The sequence below is a fragment of the Pieris napi genome, chromosome 19, assembly GCF_905475465.1.
Source record: "Pieris napi chromosome 19, ilPieNapi1.2, whole genome shotgun sequence".
NCBI lineage: Eukaryota > Metazoa > Arthropoda > Insecta > Lepidoptera > Pieridae > Pieris > Pieris napi.
The window spans coordinates 11,039,265-11,058,360 of NC_062252.1; the positions used below are offsets into that span (position 1 = coordinate 11,039,265).

Below are 19,096 nucleotides of genomic sequence, written 5' to 3' on the forward strand. Positions count from 1 at the left end.
GACGCTCATAGTAAATTGTTTTACTGGATACATTTTTAAGTGGTGTACTCTTGAACTATAAAAAAGTTGTTTGCAATTTTTTGTAGCGGTGTAAGTAGATATTATTTTTAGTTACGTATTTAAACGTCGGGAAAAATTTGAAATTATGTAAAATAATTATAAGTTTATAATAAAACATAGCTTCAATCCGTTCAAAAACTAATGCTTTTTTGTAAATCTGTATAATAATAATAATTAAGCCTCATTTATTCCTTGAAACATTCATCCATCTTTACTAAAGATCACTCACTTTCTCACTCTTGTAAATAGGTATAATGCATTTTTAATAATTACTAACCATATCTGTATATCTCTCGTAAAGAGTATAGGCCTCCTCCAAATGGCACCATCTCTCTCTATCTTGAGCATTTTTCTCCCTATCCTCCCCACCACCGACCTACACAAGCATAACGGAATATTATATAAGAACCTTTTAATTACTTCATCATTATTTATTCTATAGATAGGAACGTCTTCGTATGCGGTTTAATGAATTATAATATTGTTTCTACTCGTATTATTAAGTAATTCTTGAAAACAAAAATATTAGTGTTTAAAATTGAGAACCTAGGTCTTATACATGACCTAAAGATAGTTTTACTTTGGTAACGATGTGTTCTCCAAGTCAGATGAAAGTAGATGCGGTATATGTTTTCGTTCCGTTTTATAAACATATTAGTTATGGTAATTTGAGAGCAGTGTTGGACACCCATATAAGTTGATGCGTTTACGGCCTTATAGAGAGCAGGATACTCTTTCTTTAAACAATTGAACGTCGTATCTCCCAGGGAAGGGTCTTCCACAGTTCGTAATTCGCAAAAGAATGCGTCTTGTGATTCGGACCGTGGAAGACGAGGTGACGCTGGTGAAATTTCATCGTAACAAAGACAAAAATATCCTTAATTTCCTTTACTTTTTACTTTATATATTGTAGGTTATTTTCGCCTATAAATATTAAAATAGTTCCTCTGAGTACAATAAACAGGAAATTGTTTAGTAAAATTGCTTCTTAGAAATGTGAACAAGTTTTCCTGGTAATTACACTACTATCACGGGAAAACTCACCATGTTAAAATGGGAAAACGTAATACAAATTTTAAACGAGCGTGCGGTACGACCTACCTGCAACATCAAAACCTGAGGTTTTGCTATATCGTTTTCATGCTTTTAAATTTTAATTTTATTAATTTATATAAGACTCGTAGTACTCATATCCATAATAGGGATCGTAATTAGCGTCAGATCAACAGTAACAAAGTACATTAACTGCCTAACTGATAAAAGGTGCGTTTAGTGTTTTATATTTTATGTTTCACAATTAATTTATCATTTATATATATATAAGGAAGGATCCAAAGATACAGAAATGACAACTCAATACCATTTCGAACTAAGCTGAATTTTTTTTTGGTATAAAGTAACGAAATTTGGAATTGAGGTCGGTCAATTGTGGGCTCAGTATGTTTTAAACCCGATACCCCACGAGGCACAGAATGCTGTTCATAAAAACTTTTAATAATTAAAAGATCTGCGTATTCAAATGCCTCATTGGGTGTTGAAAATACCAGCAGAATCCACTGAATGTTCGCAGTGCTTTTTCTCCCTCGTTTTCCAATTAAAACATTTTATGTTTGAATCTTCAAATAATAAATGTCGTGTACAAAAAAAACAGTTTTTAAATATCAAGAACAATTATTGGTCTTGAATAATATTTATACAACTACTATTGTTTTTATATGGTGTACACATTTTGAACAAAAACCTCCTCCTTTAAGTAAGAATATTCGAAATCAATAATCTGTAAATAGAATGAGAATTGCCATGTGCACTTAAGCTCACGTTTTATGTCATAAAAGCCAGACTATAATCATTTTAAATGATCTTCCTCATACATTTATTAGGCTTCGGTGTCACAAAGAGTTTTAGTCACAATCAATTAAATATATATAATAATGATCAATGCATCTTGGAGCTTATTATATTGTGTTTTTTTTTATATTTGTACAATTAGGTAAATATTGTTGTTAACTGTGTTTTATGTTTATATTTGAATGTGTATTCCTGTTTCGGCTTTTGTATATAATGCAATTTTTTGGATTTTGTCTAATGAATAGCTGTAGGAATAGCTGTAGCAGCTTCACGGTGACTGAAGACAAAAGGTGTTGGATGTCAAAAAGTATCACAGCTGTAGAAAAAGTTTTATTATCTGTATTTATTTCCCCGGAGTTGGAAATCAACAAGTCAACTCCGGGGAAATATGTAAAATTTATGTTAATAAAAGACAATACTATATACATAATATTTACCTACAAAAAGTTTAAAATTTTACAAAAAGGAACAACCAATAAAAAAATATTCAATACATTTAACTGAGTGATACCTAATTTGGCTGTGTTGTTGAATTACGCCATTTAGCAACCTCGCCTCCCTAACTATATTGTTTTCGTCAACAGTCTAAAGTATCAATTTGAAAATTTGTGTTATTAAAAAAAGTATCAGTAAGAAACATATTGAATTTGAAATATAATTTTCATACTTCATATTTTCAATTCGGAATTCTAAATTTAAAGTGCACCTGCTTTCAACTGCCGATCGCAGCTCATTATTGCGTTTTTATACGTTTTTGTCCGAGAATGAAATCTTTAACGAAATAATAAAAATACTGAATATCTAATTAGTAAAAGTCTCTTGAGTTGAATGGGTTTTTGAATTCGAAGAAATATTGTAGATAGAAGAGATTAATGAGCAAGATTTTGCTCACGTAATTTATAGAAACTGTATTGGTCAAAATATTTATATATAAAAGTTTTATTTTATAAATTGTCTCTGCACAAAGACAATTCAATTTTACGATCTAGCCTTAATACTAATAAGTAATTTAAAACTAACCTTTTTAACTAAAAAAGGTTTTTAACATAAGAAAGTGTCAAATAACACTACTTACAGTCTCTATTAATTACACCCTAGAGGTTATTTCTATATATACGTCGCAGCCAACTAAGTTAATTAGCCGTTCAATTAACAGCCTAGCCGTTTAACTAAACGGCGCCGTTTAACTAGCGGCCTGAAAGAAGTTCAGCCAGGTGATTAAACAGCTAGGCAAATGAATTGTATCGATGACGTTTCATTACTTGCCTAGCCTGTTGACTTAATTTAAATTTAATTCCACTTTCTGCCACTCTCAAACTCGAAACGAAACTCTTAAAACTATCTATGGCGTCGGCAAACCACAACCTTGATGGTGTTTTCCAAATTTTCATTAAAAACAACAAGTACAAATGAAGAGTGTAGTGACAACTATAATGTGAATATGACTTAAGCAATTTTATTTTAAAAGAAATATTTTTTATGTCATATGTTTATATTTTTTATTTCTGCCAAATAATGGCTCTATCGTATGAATGGCCTAAGCATTAACCAGCCAGTTTATTTAATGTTGTAACAAACGCTACGGCTGTATATATTTCAGGCCGTTAGTTAAACGGCACTGTTTAGTTAAAAGGCTAGGCTGTTAATTGAACGGCTAATTAAGCTAGTTGGCTGCGACATATACATCGTCTTGCGTTCTTACCGAATTGCGTTTTACTATTATATTATATACCTCAAATCTTTTTAAAGCTGTTTTTTGTGTAAGTTTTATAATTTAAACACAATATTTTAGTTTGATCCTTACTTTTCGCAAAACCTTGTAGTTTTTCGGTGTGTGTCTAATAAATCTAAACGCAACAAACTAACAAATGTGTTTTGATAATAAAAATAAACTTAATACACAATCTATTTAAGCTGAATCACAAAAACAAGATTTGTTGCTATGTGAAACTTTTCATTGAGACAAATGGATAAACTGTCCTTTGAAAGGTTAAAAGTTATTGTCATTCCTAAGCTGGGATTAAATTAGATTTACTTTGCCCCTGTCATTCCTAATATTTATTTAGTCGGAGGGTTAACCGTTTTAGTCACATTTACTATCAATTATATTTATTCGGTAGTCACAATAAACTCTTTTCAATAAGTTTATATAGTGATGAATGTAATATAATTTATTTAATAAACATATAATAAATATAATAAAAATCTGTTTATTCATTTCAAGTACATATACATTACAATGTGTAAGATTTTGGCACCCTTTTAAGTAAGAAATACATGTGTATTCCCAGCTCTTTCATAACAAACTTAAGTATTACCTTAAAATAAATTTATATATAATTTAATTACATCATTTTATTTACTTTTTAACCGTTATCAACACGCCTCAGTGCATGAGTGAGTGTGTGGGTGAAAATGTGTAAGTGAGTGAGTGAGTCAGTGAGTGAATGAAAAAAGACGTGATGTAGGTATTGTAGATTCAAATGTTTGATTAAAATTACAATTATGAATAATTGTTGTTTTTATTTGTATCTATAAAGACTACAAAAGGAAGCAATTTTATTAAATTCTATGTACAATAACTGTGGCTTAGTGATGTTGTACGAATTTTTCATCGAGTACTATCTATGTTTAAACCCATAAATGTTTATTTTTATTTTTTACACATAATTTTTAATTTAGTTTTTTTTAATGATACAGCATACAAAAATACATACAACCCTTAATTTTCACGCCTCTACGATAAACCCCTATTTTTTATTTCTTAATTATGACTTGAACTCTGAGGTTTATATAGAAAAAAAATCACAGAACAACATATAAAGATTTTATTCCGGAAAACCGATCAGTCTCTGGGGTAGCACAGCAAAATGATCCATGTACTAAAGATATAGGCTAAGTAAAATCACATTATGGAAAAACGAAGTTCGTGGTCCAGCTGGTAATACCAAAACATTGGTCAAAACATTTACAAAAGGAACAAATCAATAAACATTATTAATTATACATTTAACTAACTAATACCCGATTAAGCCCCGAAAATTAAAATTAAAAGACCGGCAATGAACTCGCGAGCTCTCTGGCATTAATGTTGCCTATGGGCGGCGGTATCACATCAGATGAGCCTCCTGCCCGATTTCCCCTTGTAAAAAAAATGTGTGCGTGTACTAGTGTACACACGTAAGAAGTGAAACTTCTTTATGACCTTATTTTTCAAAAAATGATCTACTATATGCAACTTTTAAGAAATTGGTTAAATAAAGTTAAATCAGAAAAAGTTTAACAAAAGGCTTTTATTATCATAGACATGAATACAATTAATACAATTATTTCATTTAACCTTTGTTGATGCCAACCCCCACGACACCTCAGAGACTCAGGCCTGCACAGGATTATACGTTTAGATGTTCGTTTGAGAACACCCGTGCAGTAACCAAAGTAACTCGGTGCGGCTTTGAATACCGGTGGGGTTTGACTTCGTACGTACTACTGTTCTAGCCAATCCCGACGTCGCCTCAGAGACTCGGCAGTAACCAAAGTAACCTCGGCGCGGCTTTGAATACCGGTGGGGTTTGACTTCGTACGTACTACTATTGTAGCCAATCCCGACGTCGCCTCAGAGACTCGGGCCTGCACGGGATTAGACGTTTAGATGTTCGTTTGAGAACACCCGTGCAGTAACCAAAGTAACCTCGGCGCGGCTTTGAATACCGGTGGGGTTTGACTACGTACGTTTTGTCAAGACGGTTCGACGTATCGCTGGCACCGCCTCAACCCACGCACCCCTGCTAGTGCGTAATTGTTGGATGTTGTCTTGAAATGAAACTGCGCCTTGTTCTTGTTTCTTGCTTCGCCGATTATTCTTGGGTCCCAGTTCGTTGCGGAGGAAAAAGAGAGGATTTTGCGTAAATCTCGCCGAGCTTAAGTACTCAAACAGTATACCGCGACGAGAGCTGCGCTTACAGAAATCTGCGCGCGTATACCGCGACGAGAGCTACGCGACCCTTTTATTCGGCGAAGCATTTTATTAATTTATTTAACTGTATTTTTCCCTTGAATTATTTACATATTTTTATCTAACTTATTTATACTAAAATTCTACTTATGAGCTATCAACAATATTCTTATTTTACTTATAGCTCATACTTAATTACCAAACAATATTCATATTTAACCTATAGCTCATACTTAATACTATTTAAATCTATGAGTCGCCAACATTCTCCCCCTCGTGCGTAGCACCGTCATTCCTGCACGGCGACTTCGCTGGCACCATGATCACGATACTCGACGATGGTCTTCGCAGCACTCCTCCTTTGGTTGCGACGTCCACGATCCTGGTTCTTCCGTCGGGCCCGGGGTACGTGGTTTCGATGATTCCCCTCGGCCAAGTTCATGGTAACGCGCGATCCAAAATAAGAACCACGCCGCCTGGCTGCAGCTGCTCGCCTTCCCGTCGTTTTCCTGGGCAGTAGCGTGGGCAAGTTCTCCCGTAGCCATCTCCTCCAAAAGTGATCAGAGAGTCGTTGGACGGTCTTCCAATCTTCTCTGCACACCAGCTTTGCGTCAGGAAAATGCCTTATGCGCGCAGCTCCACCGGATCGTCCAGTGAGAAAGTGATTAGGGGTAAGGTTACTGGTTAGCGCCTCCTCTTCCAAATTATAAGCTAGGTTCGTTATTAGTCTAGAATTGACTATGTGTTCTGCTTCCAACAAGGCTGCCTGCAGTTCAAGCCTTGGCATAGAGATATATACTTCGGCTGCATACGACGTCTCCTTCGCGTCAGTGAAAGTATGCAGCTCCCCCTCAGTGCAGAATGTTGTCATACATCGCGGCAGCTGGATGTCTTGTTTTCTATCGATTTGTTCTAGGTAGCTCTTCCGCGCTTCGGTGTCGTCTTCAACGATCTCTATTTTGTTCGACGCCCATCCTCGTAACTCGAAGTGTGCCTTCTTATGGATCAAGTCGACTTGCTGTATTACTCGTTGGTAATCGTCGCTGTGGCTGTGGAAGCTATGCAAATGATCATGCATATAGTGCTTCCGCTCTATTGCTTGCGCCGCTTCTTCATATTTATGTAAGAAGGCCTTTGTGTTCTTAATTTTTATATAAATCGCAGTGCAAGGCGACGACGCAGCTTCAAAAACCAGTGATAACATTCTGTAATCCTTCACTAGCGCTTCCTTGTCTTTTCGCCAAAGGTATCTGAGACTATTTCTATCTTCTTCACATATTTTCCCCTGCAGAAACATTTGTTTTGTATCGGCCGCTATTGATACGGGACCTTGACGGAATCGCAGTAACACTCCAAATATTGACTGCAGTAAGTCCGGGCCGGACAGCATAACGTCTTTGAGGCTGACTCCATTGTTTTTGGCCGCAACGACAATTCCTAGCTTCTCATTCAGAGGGTGAACCACTGGGAAGTTAGGCAGGTACCATTTTTCGTTAGATGTGTAGTCGGCTGGTGCTTCTTGGGCGTAGTTGCTTTTCAACAGACCTATCGGCGCGTCCAATATGTCCAGTGCTCGCTGTTCGATATTCGTTGAAGGCTTCTTCGGCTGAACTATTGTATCTTCGATGATGCTTACGTGTGCACATGTGTTTACATAATTGATCGGAGACACGCCGCTGCTGTCGGAGCCATGGAGAACCCACCCTAACTTTGTTCGTGACGCCACCGGCTGCCCTGGCTTTCCACGTCGTATTTGTAACGAGACAATGTACTCCCAATTGTCTTGGCCAATGAGCAGCTTCGGCGCCTCAGCTTCGTAGCACACGTCTTGTAGTAAGCCCCGCAAGTGATGACACTTCTTTAGTCGGCTTTTATCTACGAATTGAGGGGTTAATTTGAGCTCCTTGATAGTTCTTGCCCGCTTAAGTGTGCTCTTCTCGCTTTCCTTGATCCCTTTCAGTTCGATATCTAAAATCATGGAGTCGTGATTTTTCATTTGCCCTCCGCCGATAGTTTCTATATTCAGGGCTTCGCGAGGACCCTTGATGCCGATGCTCGAAGCCACGTTTTCGTCAAGCAGTGTCACCGTTGAGCCTTCATCTAGCAGCGCCAGTACTTGTTTGCTCCCAGCCGGTCCGTATATCTCCACCTTGAGCATCTTAAGAATAGCTTTCGGTGTGCTTATTGTATTGACCGTCGCTGTCTCGGGCGGTGCCTCTTCGTGACGTTGTTCGCTCTCCGACGTCACATGTAGTAGGCTATGGTGCCATCTTCGACACAACTTGCACGGTGGTCTTCGGCATGTTTCTTTCCGGTGCTTCCCAGCGAGGCACTTGAAGCAGACCTTAAGCCTCTTAACTGTTTCCCATCTCTCGTTGACTGCCGCTTTTAGGAATCTTTGGCAGTCTTTCAGTTTATGTGTACCTTCACAGTCTGGGCACTTGATTTCTTCAGGTCTACTCCTTTCAGCGATATTATACGTAGCTTGCTTCACTGGCCTTCTTATCGCTGCGCTCGGTCGTACGCTTTTGCTGTCTTCGAGTACCGCGAAAGCGCCGCATTTGTCCGCTTCTAAATTGAGGAAGTTGCTTATTGTTTGAATATCACTGAACGATTCCTCTTCCCTCGCAGCCGTGAAATCATACCATCTGAATCTGAGAATTGGAGGCATCTTCTCTATTATAAGTTTCACGATTTCAGGCGAGTAGAGGTATTGCGGTCTCTTCAATCCCTTTATGGCGGCCACGCTGTTATTTATTTGGCTAGCGAAGACGCATATGTCCCTGGGATTTTCCGTCGTTCTGGGAAGCGCCTTTAATTTCTCCAGTTCAGCTAGCACCAGCGCGTCGGGTCTACCAAATCTTCGGCGTAAAGCGTTAATAACTTCTTCTGGCATCGCCTCTGAGTACAAGAGGCTCTTAATGCTTTCTCTCGCTGTGCCTTTAATCGCTTTACGTAGCCGCGCCATATTCTGAATGCCAGAGAACATTGGAGATGTGTCTTCATATACGACTCGAAACGCCGTCCATTCGGAGCTGTCGCCTTCAAATATCGGCAGCTCTTGAATGTACTTCGGTTGCGGCGCTACATGTGTCGTCATGGCTTCCTTTATTGCGTCAGCTATTGCTCGAATGTCGCTCTTTGTTTCTATTTCTTCTGGCCTTTGTGCCGATGAGCGCATCCAGTTTGCCACCTTTTCTTCATGGTTATCGTTGACGTCTTCTATAAAGGAGTCTTCCTCTTCCGTTTCTGCTTCTAATCGTAATCTGGCCAGGCGTGCTGCTGCCTGCGCTTCCCGCAGCTCGCAGCGAGCCAGCTCTTCTCTGGCCTCGGCTTGTCTTCTTGAGCTGGCTCTGGATACGGCTCTCGATGCTGCCCGCCGGGTGGAACCCGCTGGTGCCAGAGTCAATGCTTGATCTGGCTGGCTGGCTGCGCTCGTCGACGTGGACTGCTCTATCGTTATCTCTTCGCCTGTGGTCCGGACTTCGGACCTTGTGGCGGAGGTAACAGTCGTCGTCGATTCCCCTCGCTGCATCCCGTTCTGTGACCTTGTGACTGGCATTTTCTTTTCGCAGTATTCACTTCTTGATGACAACCGTTGCAGGATCCGGCGCTCGAAGGACCACTGTTGATGCCAACCCCCACTATTATAACATTTTCTATTACATAGAATGATTACTATCATTGTTATCGTTATTATATATTTTTGATATTAATGGCTTCGAATCTCTTCGAATCAACCTTGGTAGGAACAAGGAAAAGATGCGCGTAACGGAAATATGTGACGCGTAACCGAAACATGTGACGCGTAACCGAAAAATGTGACGGTAATTTTTTTTCCAATACCGATAAAGAATTTTCACTTCAAAAATAGTTCTAAGAAATCTTATATATGTATTTCTATGCAGGTACCACAACAGTAGAATGATAAACTACGACGCAGAGCGAGGCATCAACGTCACCACAGATACAGAGCAGCGTCTGTCAGATCTTCTCATTCCAGCTGCGAGTGTGTCGCACGCGGGCAACTACACCTGCGTGCCCAATAACGCGGTCCCCGCTAGCATTTATGTCCACATATTTAATGGTAAGATAATAATTATGACTCGTGTGACATAGTTGGCAACAAACTTGGTACACAATTTGCGATAAAGAATTTTAAATTTTAAACAGACTTTTTTGCGAATAGAAACGGGCTGGATATATGTTTTTGGTACAGAGGGTAATCGGCCAAGCTATTCGATTGTAGAGTTGGATTCGCAAAACCTTTTAAAACGTGATCAGATTTTGCCAGTTACCTCTAGCGATCTTATCTGCATTACCAATATTAATTTACATATAAGAAATATGTGATTCAATACTACTATTATTTGTTTGTCTTTTCTTCGTTTGGATTCATACAGTAGGCATAAAGCTTATTATCATTAGTCGATTTTACTGGGTAAAAAAATCTTGGATCATTTGATATTTAATTAATAAATTATTTCCGGCTTAAATTTATTATATTTCGTTGCAAATAAAAGAAACACAATACATAAAAATTATAAGGGATGCAACGGGCGGCCTTATCGCTAGTAAGCGATCTCTTCCAGGCAACCCTAGTTAAGAGAAAAACTAAAAAAAAAGAAACATGATGCGTGCGAGAAGTGCAGAATCCTTTTATTTAAGTTACTGTAAAAAATATCACTGCAGTTTGTATAGCATTGAACATCTCACATCATAATTGTTAAGTTTCTCGTAGCAATCGCTTACTTTTGCTTCACTTCGTAGCGTAGCAACTACGCCGTAGCAAAGTCTTCGTAGGCGTAAATGCTACGGTATAAATTATTACCGTAATTCATAGAAATTAGTCTCGGAGGTTTCCTATTACTGTGTCCTAGTGTCCTCATTTTCCTTTTGAATCCCATAAAAAACCCTTATTGATAGCATACGCAACGCACTGCATAGGAAAGTAGGTCACCAACACATGACCTAACTGATACTGCAATTACCACGATCTTGGTCCTTTCAGCGCTCGAAATTCTATTGAAAGAACTGATTCATAGTTATTAGATGCTTTTCCCATAAGGCATTTCGAATGGTCTCAAACTACGATTGAGAAGATTCATGCTAGAAAAGAATGAGGGCAAAATAATTATAGCTGCTTAAATTTATAAAAACCCTGCGTGTACTTATGTACGCGCGTAAGAAGATATACTTCTTTGGCATTATTAAAAATAGTTTTTGATTGCATGCAAATAATTAATTACAATTAAATAACCAAAGACTGGAATAAGGTTCAGTTTACATTTGAAAAATTAAATAAATAAATATTTATTATTATTCTCTTACATTAAGTGTAACATAAATTCTATTATTATTCGAATGTTGTTTTTAAATTATGTCCGATACCGTAGCATCTTCCGTGGACAACTTCATTCTGTTAATTTTGTGTAACGGTGCGCGCGCATAGTAAAATTTCACATCAATTTTTCATAACGCTTAGGCGCGTTAGAAGTATAACTTCAATAATACATATTTAAAAAAATATGTTAGTATCTTATATACAGACAATAAAACGTATGGTATAGTCGCTTTTCTCTTAATTGTTTAATTTCGCTTACTTATTATTATTAACAATCTTATTTTTATAATAATAATAATTTATAACAAGAATATGGTACAAAAAGGTGTAAGGTAATCGTAAGTTCACATATTCTGGCACTTTAATTCTGGAATTTTAAATTTTACATTATTATTAGTCATATGAATTGGTCAGTTCTTATATTATTTGTATCGTACATATCATATCATACGTTATTAAATTTATAACAACTACAGTGTCTCACACAAATAATCATTTATTGAATAATACATTTTTCCAAAAGTAATACACCAAGTCGATTTTTAAAGACTCCAGTCGGAAGATCTTTTAATTCTTTTGGTAAATTATTGTAAACCTTAATGGCCTTTTAGTTAATAATAAACCCTGTTTATTTCCAATCTTTACAAATCTAAAGTTTATATTTGTTATATTTTTCGAAAGCATTAATCGGAAGCTCTTCACGAGCCCCCTCCAGCTTTTTCCAAAGGTCCCTAATCTCTATCCTATATCTTCTATCTACCTTTTTAAGAACGTCCTCTTCTTTTTCTTCCCCTTAGTCCTTTCCATATAATTTATACATTTTCTTAAACGCATATAATATACTATACTATCAATTGGCTCTAATGGTATATTATACTATGATATAAATAACTATCAGAGCAAAACTCAATAAATTACCAAAATGTATCTGCCAAACAAAGATGTAGATGAAACAATTTATCGGCCGTCACGGGTTTCACTATAGGCTTTTATAAGTCAATTTTCTAGTCCATTACTGAAGGCACTAGCGGTCGTTTAACCCTCTTCTCGTTCTATTAGACCTACACGATCGATTTAATTATTAACTGGTCACTCAATTTAAAAGGGTTCGGATTCAATTATTTTATTGATGTAAACATTTTAATGATTGACGTTTAATTAAGTCGAGAATGTCAAGTTAAATATTGTTGTAATTCAGGTAATTTTATCATCCTTTGAGTATTCTATGGTTCTAGTAAATGTTGATTAAAAGTATTGTTTTGTTAATGTCATACATAAATAATATTTTTTTGTATAAATAACAAAGCTCCAATATTTTTTCAATAAATTTTCGAGCCCTTTCAACTAATTATACAAGGCAGAAGGAGACCTGGCCGCAGACGCACGTCTTTGTTGAAAAACCTAAGACAATGGTTTGGTCACAGCACCAAGTCATTGTTCAGAAGCGCGGCATCCAAAATTAAAGAAGCCATGATGATCGCCAACCTTCCAAAGGATGGCACTATAAGAAGATAAATTTTGAAACCGTAAATTAAAAGTCCTGATATCCAGTCCTAATTTACTTGAAAAGTCATTCAATTTGGTTTACGTTTCTACATAAATAATATTTTGATGTATTTCCATAACAAATATATGCATGAAATATTTTCTTCTGTAAATTTTGAAACCGTAGATTAAAAGTCCTGAACTCCAAATTGTCCTAATTAATTTTAAAGACTAAAAATACTACTAAAAGTCTACAAAAAGCCTTTTTTCCAAACTATTACATGCTAAGTTGCTACTATAGTATAATTTTCCGGTATCTAGTAATTCACATTACATTTTATAAGCCATTTAATCTCTTCTAGGCAGAAAATTGGATGAGGTTGTAGTTGGGGCCGCTTAAGGAGTGGAATTATAGGAATCGCAACCTCCAAGCGAGGAGTAGTCTAGTACGGATGGCAGAAATAGACAGAATATGTTATTTATTCAATATAAATCTTCTGAAATTAACATGACGTATAAAATACCTAGCTGTTTCGTGGTAGAGCCTCTCTAGTACCTTACGCATCATGTACCCTGGTTCTATTCTCTATTCGATTGGATGGCTATGGGTTAATAGGCGAGGTGATCATTAACTTACCTTAAAAAAATTAATTAAACATAAACCTAATAATAATGGAGTTACGGAATTTAAAAAGGATTAAGTAACTACTGCTATAAATATACAATGTTTAATAGGAGTAACATATGCTACATTCATGTGTATTGTGTAATTGATTATAATATATAATTACAGATTTTGATTATGATGGATAGGTATCAAAAAAAAAAAAATCTTATTTAGCACTTTGTTATTGAAACTTTATAAAAATATGTTATTTGCTAACCCTCCCATTCAAGGTGAACGAGATATGAAAGTTACGTAATCCGAGGAGCGATGTTCATCCCGGCATCCTTCTAAATGAAATTGTCGCTGCTGACCTTACTTTTATTTTATTTCAACTGAACACCTAACAATTGCAGTAGTAATAAAATAGTTCGTCCAGAGAATTTTTAACAGATTAGTTTTTCATTAAATAATCAAAAGAAATAAGACTACTTGCTTCAAAACTAGGGTAGGCAACTACTAACATTCCTCCATTATTACTTATGCACAGTCAACCTAAGTAAAAGCTTACCAAAATTAGTAAAACAAAAATTTTATGTCGTAAATTCTTTTCTCAAATGATGTTCTGGCCACTCCGGATACTCTTATACTTTATAGTCCTTTCATCAAAATATGACAGTGCTCCAGCATTAACATTTTTCTTAGACCTATAGGCCTGCCTTTAAATTCAGTCAACGGAAGAAATATTTAACTCCATTAATTCTTTTAGACCACGTTCATTTACCTATTTATTGTGTTTGACTGACCTTTGTTTTTATAGTTATCTATACGAACCTAAAATTATTTGTTCCGGAAGTTGAATCCAGAATCTTCAGGTTTTACGCTATAGCCGTTATGAACTAAGAGGTTATGTAACTTAGGGTAAAGCAAACAAGGTAATCTTGCCTGCTGTTAGTTAATTATAAACATTAAAGAATAATCTAAGTCCTTAATTATTCTTATTTAATTATAATTTAGAAACAATTTAACATCTTTTCTGTAAACGTACATGATTACCTATATGAATAAAGGTATTTTGAGTTTCAGTTTGAGCTTATACAAACAAAGATTGTTTGTTGTTTTGTACTTCATAAGTTTCATAAAGCTTTAAACAAATAAAATTGTTTCAGGCGAAAATCCAGCAGCCATGCAGTCGTCCTCACCGAGTTACATCCATCTAAGCATATTGCACAGTTTGTACACAACAGTAGTCCTATACGCTATCCGGTGACAATTGTGTTAAGCCACATCCTACCATATTACCTAGTCATAAAGCCTCATTTCCCGAGACAAACTTTGGACCGGCGTATTCCTTTTGTAACCAGTGATTTGTAACTCTGAATGCGATGCTAATTTGAAAAGTGGAACAGCTAAAATGAGGATTTTAAAGAGTCGTTTGAAATAAAATTCTTTGCTCAGTTTTCACAGAATAGTGTTAATTTAAAGATGTAATGAAAAGACGCTGTATTATAAATTAAAGTAGAGCTACACGTGAGACATACATTTTATTTGTAAGGAACATACGAGATTTATATTAAAGCTTGCGTTTATTTTTACTCGTGCATAACATACTAATTAGGAACACGTTTCTAAATAGGTGGCGCATGCATAGGATTAATTCTGGTTACTTAGTTTTTAAACTTATACATATGCTACCTATTTACGAAATAACACAAGGCTAAGTAACGTATATATCTTTAGTTGAATTTCAGATTTAGCACTTCTAATCGCATTCAATAAATTTTCTTCTTAACATTGCTGCTCTTTGTTGGTCTTCTTGAAACGATCTTGAGTTAAGATAGTGAATCTTAACTCAAGATCGTTTTCACGTCCATGTGTCAAACAAAACACGTTTTTGACATATGGAAGCACACACTTAGCGCTAAGTGTCAAATTTGACAGCTTATATTATACCTTCGTTATGTTCAACACGCGTTGAAAACATTTGAGGGCTCTTCCTAGTTATTTTTATAATGCGAAGCTTCACTAGATTATTCATACGAGAATCTTCAGTGTGAATATAAAAGCTAATATCCTATTCATAGAATGACAAACCCATAAATATACCACCCTTGTTATAAACAATGTGATTTTATTATAATCATAATTTATACGCAGAAGTTCTCTAACCTTTCCGATCCTATTTACCTAAGGGATATTTTGATGTATGTTAAGGAATATTATAACAAACAAATATTTAGTAGTAGTGTGATATAGATTTATTTAGTTCTTTATAAAACCCTAGTAGGATCTAAAATTTCTGTATTTGTTTCGTGATGTGTGTTCGCGACACACACTGTCGACTTTTAGGTCTGAAGCTGCTGTCTAAGCATACTGATTGCTGGTTTCATCACGGTGTTTTCCTTCACCGTACGAACGAGTGTTGTCTGCGGACATAGGCAGACAATGCACAGCACAGCCGCAATTCGAATGCACGAAGAATATGTTATCTTTTCTTTCTTTCTTTTAAATACCTAAATTAGTATGTATATAATATATGTTACCATAGTGGTACTCTTTGGTATATATACTTAAAAAAAATATTATTTGCATTAAAAACTTCTGTGCTAACATTATCGTGTTAAGAATAGTTTTAATTCTATTAAAGAAATAATTTGTTTTCTAAAACGAAGGTCAAACTTTAAACCAACTAAGCATATGCCTAACTAAAATTTATAAGCTTTTGAAATCTAATTAACGATTAAAATTATGTCTATTTCAGACTATTAATAAACTAAATGTCATTCTAATGAACGAGCAATTAAAAGGAATTATAATATCTGTCCCAATTAGTTTCAAACAACGAAATACGGATTATGCTCAGTTCAAAATATTAATTAGAATCAAGTTGAGCAATCGTTATTTTCCATATGGCACAGGAATATCAGGTATGCTGAGTATAATTTCTTTTCATTTCAATTACTACAAAAGAATTTATACTGACAGAAAAAAAAATTGTAATAGAGTGATAGCACTCTTGTTTTTTATTCGCTGCGTCTTCCAAAGAGTAAGTTTAAGCTGGCTTTGGGTTAAATAGATTCATCCCCTCCAATTGCCTGCGGTTGGCTAGCATGGCGGCTGGCTGGAGGGGTGATCAACATGGCAGCTTGGCTTGGCTTGGCAGGATGTGACTGGCGACGTCACGTCCGTTACAAATTACAAAAATATCATACGCGCTAGAAAACCAACAATACACAGCTACAACTACAGCTCGTAGTAATTACGAATGGTTTCGCGTATATTGAACTTGGGTAAGAAGTGTAGTATCTCTGAAAAAGCATAGTAGTCTTATTGCTGGGTAAGTAAGTAATGCCAGTTCTCGCTTTGTTCCCACAAATCACTCACACTTATTCAGAAATACCTTTGCCTACCTCTTATTTTTACGCTCTACCAATCACTAAAACAATCCTATTATCGTTCATTCATTCGTTCAAAGCCACAACTATCGAGTTACAAGAACAAACCATATTAAGCTCTTGCTAAAACTTAAAGTTCTATTTGAAATATTACACTAATCAGCTTTTAGGTAAATTTGAAAAAGAAACTTTTTGAAACTAAACAATTGTTTAAACCCACTGAAGTTTAAAGTCTTTTCGACAATGAAACTGCTCAGGCGCAATTAACATTTGGGGTCTCTGACATATGTATTAGACTGTAAAATTTTACGTCACATATTATTTGAGAGGAATGACCGTTGTTGAAACTGACCAAAAAATTCAAATTTAATTAGAATCGTTCCAATTCAATTCCCGGATTGAACTTTTCTGAATTCTAAATAGGCTCTGTCAAATTAAACTATGATATGTTTATATACGTCGTTTAGTGATTAACTCTAAATAAAATGACTGGAGAATTTACGAAACCACCCAGAGTTCACCAATGATACTTTTTGATTCTACTAATTATTCAATATATCCAAAGTTTGTCTATGGAACATTTTTCGTATAATGTATTAGATAATATAAGTTGCCTACGTTTACTATTTCAATCCCTTTTATACTTAGGGAGACCTTGCGCAGACGAAATATAAATTGTGAATTCAATTTTACAACGTACAAAAGAAAACTTTTTCTTTTAAGAAACAATATTTCTACATATTAATTGAGACGTCATAAAGGATGAAGAATATTAAACAATGGCAATATTCAGGCGAATATTTCATTTATAAAAGATTCTTCAGTATGAACAAAATCTATATTCTAGAGAGACCTTTCGCATATTTGCCTCCAAATATTATAGAATTTTCTTTTAAATTACATCAACGAGTCCAAGGAATAAAGGGTTTAATAAGGCGAGAGAGGATAGACATAGAACAGGGTTCGTGTTGTATTTGTTCTGGATTGGTAAATAGGAATCGGAAGAGGCTGTACCATCACATAGTGGAAACCAAAATATACTACTATATTAACGATTTATGTAAAAAGATTGTCGTCTGCGTAAGGTCATTAGAATTTAAATGGATCAGTGTGAATAATATACGTTTTAATGTAAGCATTAACTTAGCCCATTTTATTAATTAAAATAAGCCTAGATTTTCCAATTATTAGACATCATATTAGCATTTTCATTCTAATGATTGAAAAATCGCTAATATAAAGGTGTGAATTTAAACCTTTTAAGAATAATGTAGGATTCATATTAATGTGTATTGTATAAAAATGTACATAATATATTTGGTGTATCTAGTTATGCAATTTGATATTCACTTGTTATTAAAATTTGTTAATTATTCAAATTAATTTGATTTCGATGTTGTAATTGTACTCTAATTGGATTGATTTCGATATTTTGAAATATTAGAAGTTATCAGCGGATCTACTATCAATTCTATAAAAAATGAAATGATTATTATTTAAAGTATTAAATGGTTATTTATATTTATATATGTCACTGTCTAATATGCTGTCTAAAAATGTCACAAAAGTAAGGCTTTTTATACACATTATCTGCTAATTTTAGCTTTTGTTGTATTTATAAATTTATTATTTGTTCAGCGACAACTTGATCCTTCGAACATGTAATGAACGAAGTACGATCATCATCATCGCGGTATGTCAGCAGTTTCTCTTTATAAACAAATATTTAAATAACTAATTGTTATTGTATCGCACTTTTAATTACATTAAGTTTTTAAGCTTAAAAACAGTTTTTTAATTTCTATACAACATTCATGATCAGCACTGGTACATCTTATTCAAAACATACACATAGAAAAAATCCACACAGCCTCAAACAGATAATAGAAATATTTTCAAAATGGAACTGACATTAATCAGACCTTTTGTCAGTTAACTCAACGGACAATTAAAAACGTCTGTTAATCTTTGTAGTTCATTAATTATTTCCACACATTGTGTCATATGTGCCCTTTGCGAGGGATTAGTTTTGCCTCCTATGTAAGGAGTTCGCGAGATCGTAAAATTGCGACATCAGATATTGAGAAAAGAAATTGCATACAAAAATGTTGAGATCGGTAATGCTATCTGTAGAGGAAGCTAGAGTACAGGCGGCACTTAAGTTTATAGGTCATAAGGGGTTTAATAATCGATTTATATATCACGGAAATTTATTAATGTAAATACTTAATGTTAAGTATACTTTGCGGCTTATGTCTTAATATATAATTAATTGTTTTCATCAGCCGCGTAAGTTATGAACGGCATTGCAGCAGTGGAACAATGAGAGCCGACGTTAATTTAGAATGAAATGTGATAGTATAAAATTGTTTATAACTGTATATAGTATTTGTAAGTTTAAATAT

At 35.1% G+C, this 19,096-nt stretch overlaps 1 protein-coding gene across 1 annotated transcript in view; it reads left to right on the forward strand.

The window, feature by feature from the left end:
- Positions 1 to 15,768, forward strand: part of LOC125059381 — a gene marked incomplete at its 5' end in the record, with an annotated part of 113,253 nt that extends 97,485 nt beyond the window's left edge. The window contains 2 exons of the mRNA XM_047663786.1: positions 9,772 to 9,950; positions 14,466 to 15,768. Coding sequence (XP_047519742.1) covers positions 9,772 to 9,950; positions 14,466 to 14,566 — 280 coding nt within the window. The remainder of the gene's footprint in view (positions 1 to 9,771; positions 9,951 to 14,465) is intronic.
- Between the last annotated feature and the right edge of the window lie 3,328 nt (positions 15,769 to 19,096).